Genomic DNA, 6,000 nt, shown 5'->3' with positions numbered 1-6,000 from the left:
TCTGTTTGGTGAACTTTAACAAAGACACGTTGGGAGAACTCGGAACAAACAAACTTGACTTTGACTCGACACAGCGATCCTGTCAGACGCTCTCTCTGCTGCTGCTTCTGTCCCTGCAGAGCCAGAGGAAGGGGTTCGGGCTGACCGACCTCTTGGCTCTCTGCTCTGCTCGTCTCTGTCTCTCATCCAGAGGGGGGGAGGAGGACACAGCCTCTCCTGCTCCCTCCTCTCCGCTCAGATTCCTTCCGACGGCCACCTGCCTCTCCCTGGACTGACTCCTCCCCCTCAGCGCCCTGAAGGGGGACATCAGCCTCGTCCTGATGGCGGACTCTGGGGGTCTGGGTCTTCCTGCTCTTACATTTCTCACATCTGCCTGAGCACCCTGGTAGTTCTGCCGCCTGCGTCTCCCTCTGCTTTGCTCTGACGGAAACAAGCCTCTCTCAACTGCCTCCGTCTCCTCCTCTTTCTCTTTCGCCGCTTCACTACTTTTCTCCTCCTCCTCCTCCTCCTCCTCTGTCTGACTCTTCCTCTCCCTGCTGCTCTCTCGGCTGTGCTGCCTGGTCATCAGCAGGATCCTCTGGCGGAGGAGAGCCCCACCTATGCCGTAGCTCCGCAGGCTGACGGTGCCGGCCTTCGCGCTGGCGTCGCTGGTCAGAGACGACGAAGATCCCGACAGGTTCATCTGGCTGCAGTTCTGGGACTTGACCACGCCTCCCACTGAAGAAAGAGGGAGGGACACCGAGGTGAGAGGTGAACGTGAGCTTCTTATTACACTTAATGATAAGGAATAGAATAAAATAAGGAGAAGTAATCCCACATTATGCATCAACATTAATTCTTGAGTTATTCTCAGACGGATGGAGCTGGTTGATGTTTGTAGGCGAGCATCGTTATTTCATGTGTTTGCATTATGCAACAATGATATCTATTTATTCACAGGCCTACATTCGGCTTATTTACTGGCATCTTTATCATTTATTTGCTGTTATTTTTGCACATTTTGTCGCCGCTTTCGTTTCAACGATCGCAAGTTTGAGGAAAGTCTGACAGCTTGTTTTGACTTCCCACTCAAACCGCTGTATTATTGACGCACAGCAGAACCAGGAGTCTGACCCGAACAAGCTGCTCAGAGAGGTTTCCATCAGCTGTTCATCCGAGATCTGTTTCTCTCACTGACTGAGAGAAGAGAGGCGACTAATGCTCGTAAAGAAGAGGTTCTCGCTCTCTCTCTTTTTAAATATCATTGACTAATTCTCTGTTCACAGTATCTGGTACCGCCCTTCAGAGTAACATTTGTGTTTCTTTCATTCTACTCCACCTCCTGCAGGGTAGCCTGGTTCCTTCTGCGCTCGGACAACCAACCAACCAACCGGGTGGGTGTCTCCTGTCACTGACCTTTGCGCGGGGAGCCCTGAGGCGACGCCGTGGGGCTGGAGTGAAGGGAGGAGACCATGGACACGCTGTCGTCAGACGGCCTCTTGGAGCTCCACTCCTCCGACGGGATCACGGGAGGCTTCTTCACCACCTGGGGAGAGTTGGAGGCTGGGGAAGAGAAACGTCAGTCAACCCTGGAGCCCTGGACGAGACATGCTTTGCTTCACCCCTGAATCAAAGAATCAATGAAACATATTCTACAAGTAGAAGGAACAAAAAGATCACAATTCTAAACAAAAGAAATCCCCATGAAGCGGGTCTGATGATGATGATGATGATGATGATGATGGTGGTGGTGTGCAGGAGTACTAACTGGGAGGGCCGATGTCCTTGGCTGTGCTCTTCTTTCGCAGAGGCATCAGAGGGACCTGGACCTGAAGGACTTGAGAGACCCTGTTCTGTGTTCTCCCCGAGGGCAGAGCCGAGCGCAGAGACACCGGAGACATGTCCGACTTGGTGGATCGTCTCTCACTCAGGTTCTTAGACACTGCGACCGCAGGAGGAAGAAACAAAGACAAGATCAACGACACAGACCCACGTCAACCCTTCTGTGGTGTATGACTAATGACATCATGTCCCATTGCTCATACATCTGAAGACCTAAACACAAACAGCGAAATAGATCCGTCTGGCGGTGACGTTTAGATGATGTATACAATTAATTCATTCATTTTCCTCTGCAGTACACTTGCAAACACACCAGGTGGCAGTGTATGCCAACGATACAAGTGTGTTCAGCTTTTCCAGCATTATTTCCTCCAGTGAAACCCTGAACACACTTTGAGTTGCACCAAAACACAGAAATGCTTCTGAACGATGTGTTTTTATGTGCTTCTCACTGATGTGTGTGCAGGCCAGGTGGAGGTGAAACGTCTCTATACATGGACATTGAGGTTCTGATGAACTCACAGGTGCTGTACGCCGGCTCACACTGCAGCGACATGACCTGGTGCTTCTCCTCGTCGATCTCCACCGTCATGTTGGACAGGTACTGCTTCACCTTCCGGGCCATCTGGGCGTCTTCGTACAGCTTCTTGGCGTTGAGCAGCGAGCTGCGGCGCACTCGCTTCTTGTGGGCGCCGCCCTGCACGTCCAGCATGTTGGAGTTGGTGCTGCCCTGACTCAGAGACCTAACGAGGGGGGAGGAGAAGAGGGAGGACGATGAGGAGACGAGAGGACGAGGGGAGAGTAAAGTGTTGATGGATGAGCAGATGGAAGATAAAGAAAAAGAGATGAACGCAGAAGGTAACAGAGGAAATGCACAAAGGAACGGTAAACAACGATAAGTACAAATAAAACAGGCACTTTCTCATCAAACACCTCCTCTACGGTAAAATCTCTCTTTGCGTTGCGAGCAGAGCGTTTTAAAAACCATGCAGCTCTCGCTGGCGTGCCATGCTATCACAGTACAGAGCAGCAGCAACATTCTGTCAGACGGAGGGTTAGGAAACAAAAAGATGCACAAGAGTCGATACGGGGAATATTATGCCGGGATGCAGATATATGAACCGAGTCAAATAGTATCTGTAAATAGTTCTCATGGTTTATTGTAGGAAACATCTCAGCGAGTCCCATCGGTGTTCAGATTCAGATCAACTTTATGAGTCCAGGACATACACAATAAGTCCACAATATACTTTTGTATATTTGTCCCGCCTCTCCTCTACTGTGATTGGACGGCTGGGTAAGCGACGAGGGCAGCGTTTTACCCAAATTGAAAAACGTTTTTTAACTCTCAGCACCATAAAACAAAGGCCAAATGCGCAGCGCCTCGTAGAGCTGCTGGCGTTTGTAGCAGAGCTTAAAACTCTTCAGGAACTAAACCAGCTGGACTCTGTCGATGGTCGAGTCTGTGACTCGTTCTCTTACGTTCTCTGCAACTGGACACACTTGTAACTGGACGAACAACGAAATCGTGAGAAAATCGTAAATGTGAGATAATCTTCATCACTTCCCACCCACATCGTCAGTCAGTGAATGTGTCTAGAAGCTCTCTGGGTGTTATTTCAAGCTACTATATGACTCAAACACTCTGAGGAACAGGGAGAACAATCAACGGCTCAATGGTGGACTTCGGGTTGGGTTCAGGTGAATGGGCACTGCAAATTGAAGGGTTAATCACACACGAGCACAGGCGGACACAAACTAAAAATGGGGGGTGGGGGGGGGCATGCAGAGTTTATGGTGTTGGTGGGGGGGTGGGGGGGGGATGCAGGGTGGACTGAAATCTCTGCTGGTCCGGGCCGAAACAGGATGAAACGAGTTCCAGGACAAACTTACCCTAAACTCTTCCACCTCTTCTTCCTGCAAGCAAGAGGTGTGAAGATTGAAGCGTGACTTAAAGACAAGTTCAGGGGGGTTGAGGGGGGGGGGGGGGGGGGACAAGACTATGTCGAGGTCATGCCACCACAAACACACAGGAAATGATTGGAGATGGGAGGACACCAGACGTATGACATCTCCCCACATCGCCCTGAAGAGAGAGGGTGAGCCGTGGCCTCGTGCGTCGTGAAAGAGAACCTCGTTGTCACGCGCGTGACGTAACGACGGAGTCCCGTGAGAGCATCCTGAGCCTGCAGTACGAGGGGAGGGTCTGCAGGGGGCAGTCACGCTCTGCAGCAGCCACGGACTGACACCCCCACCTCCCTCTGTGTGCCGTCGACCCAGGAAGTGAGTGTGTCTGTGATCCTGTGGGTGAAGGATCCAGGTGGTGCTGGTGGAGGTACGTGGTGGTGGTGTAGTGCCCCCCCCCCCCCCTGTTTCTCTTTTCTAAATCTACTCTGCTCTCCTGGATTCATGCCTCTTTGTCTGATGGGAAACAGGAGGAGTCAGTTTCAAAGATACACATGATTTAAAGGGAGTTGATTATTTGGTATCGCGCACTAAACCTCTTCTTGGCTTCATTGACATATTGAGAGGAGATGCTCGGTTGATATCGCATATTAAAGGAACAGCTCACCCAAGAATCAAAAATACAGATGTTGTCCTCTCACCTGTAGTGCTTTCTATCATCTAGATTGTTTTGGTGTGAGTTGCAGAGTGTTGAAGAGATGCCGTGGAGATGTCTGCCTTCCTCAAAGCGTCAAATAACGACATGAATGTCTCTTTCCAGAAATCATGAGCTGGTGACTCGAGATGACCCACAGACCTTACTGTGATCATTTAAAAGAAACAGCTCCTCCATGAAACTGCTCACAACAAACGGTCTGCGGCTTTGGGGCGACCGTGGCTTACTGGGTAGAGAGGGTTGTCCGCCAACCGAAAGGTCACCGGTTCGATCCTCGGCTGCACCGTGTCCTGTGTCGAAGTGTCCCTGAGCAAGACACTGAACCCCCAACTGCTCCCCGGGTGCCTGTCATTGGCAGCCCACTGCTCCCTACATATACAGGGATGGGTCAAATGCAGAGACTCATTTCCCCACTGTGGGACGAATAAAGGAATGCTTCTTCTTCTTCTTCTTTGTCTTCAGTAACCAGTTCAGGATTTGTGGAACGAGACACTGCCGATGAGTTATTCAGTATTTCTTTGGCGCTTTGAGCACCACAAGCCGAGTTCCCAATCGTCTCGTGATATAGACGAGGAGGCAGACACCTCCAACACTCGGCGACTCACACCAAAACAATCTCGATAGACAAAAGCACGACAGTTGTGAGTGAACCGTCCCTTTAAGGCCTCGATGTGAAGGGGGACCCTGAGAATGAATAGACTTAAAGCAACACATCGATTTCCTTATTTTGCTACAAAGAACACAATCACATAAAAATCGGGTTTTAATCTCATCACTGGTGACTTTAAACAGCTTGACGTATCTGTGAAACTGCCCCCCCGCCCGCCAGCATCGAGTCAAAGCACAGATCAGTGAATGAACAACGACCCACCTCTGTCTGAACATCAGGGCCGGGTCCATGTTGGCCGAGGTCAGCCGCACCACGTGTCTGATCTCCTTGGCGATCATCCTCAGCTTCTCAAAGTTGACGAGGCCGTCGATGCTGGAGTCGTTGCCTGAGAGGAGGAGCACACGAACAGAGAGAGAGGAGGAGCACACGGACAGAGAGAGAGGAGGAGCACACAAACAGAGAGAGAGGAGGAGCACACGAACAGAGAGAGAGAGGAGGAGCACACGAACAGATAGAGAGGAGGAGCACACAAACAGAGAGAGAGGAGGAGCACACGAACAGAGAGAGAGGAGGAGCACACGAACAGAGAGAGAGAGGAGCACACGAACAGAGAGAGAGGAGGAGCACACGAACAGAGAGAGAGGAGGAGCACACGAACAGAGAGAGAGGAGGAGCACACAAACAGAGAGAGAGGAGGAGCACACGAACAGAGAGAGAGGAGGAGCACACGAACAGAGAGAGAGGAGGAGCACACAAACAAAGAGAGAGGAGGAGCACGAACAGAGAGAGAGGAGGAGCACACGAACAGAGAGAGAGAGAGAGGAGCACACGAACAGAGAGAGAGGAGGACACGAACAGAGAGAGAGGAGGACACGAACAGAGAGAGAGAGGAGGAGCACACCGACAGAGAGAGAGAGGAGGAGCACACGAACAGAGAGAGAGAGGAGCA

At 51.1% G+C, this 6,000-nt stretch overlaps 1 protein-coding gene across 3 annotated transcripts in view; it reads right to left on the bottom strand.

The window, feature by feature from the left end:
• Window positions 1–6,000, bottom strand: part of rapgef6 (Rap guanine nucleotide exchange factor (GEF) 6) — a 106,759-nt gene that overhangs the window by 5,411 nt on the left and 95,348 nt on the right. For 2 of the 3 annotated variants that reach the window (XM_079283852.1, XM_079283854.1), the window contains 6 exons: window positions 5,313–5,436; window positions 3,715–3,738; window positions 2,344–2,564; window positions 1,748–1,921; window positions 1,396–1,542; window positions 598–717 (listed from right to left, as the gene is read on the bottom strand). In XM_079283852.1, the coding sequence (XP_079139978.1) occupies window positions 598–717; window positions 1,396–1,542; window positions 1,748–1,921; window positions 2,344–2,564; window positions 3,715–3,738; window positions 5,313–5,436 (810 nt within the window). The remainder of the gene's footprint in view (window positions 1–597; window positions 718–1,395; window positions 1,543–1,747; window positions 1,922–2,343; window positions 2,565–3,714; window positions 3,739–5,312; window positions 5,437–6,000) is intronic. The other variant, XM_079283853.1, reaches the window with a different exon arrangement.

Source organism: Melanostigma gelatinosum (assembly GCF_949748355.1).
Source record: "Melanostigma gelatinosum genome assembly, chromosome: 14".
Taxonomy (NCBI): Eukaryota; Metazoa; Chordata; class Actinopteri; order Perciformes; family Zoarcidae; genus Melanostigma; species Melanostigma gelatinosum.
Note: the sequence above shows the minus strand (reverse complement) of the source record. Positions and strands in the feature narration are given on the sequence as shown.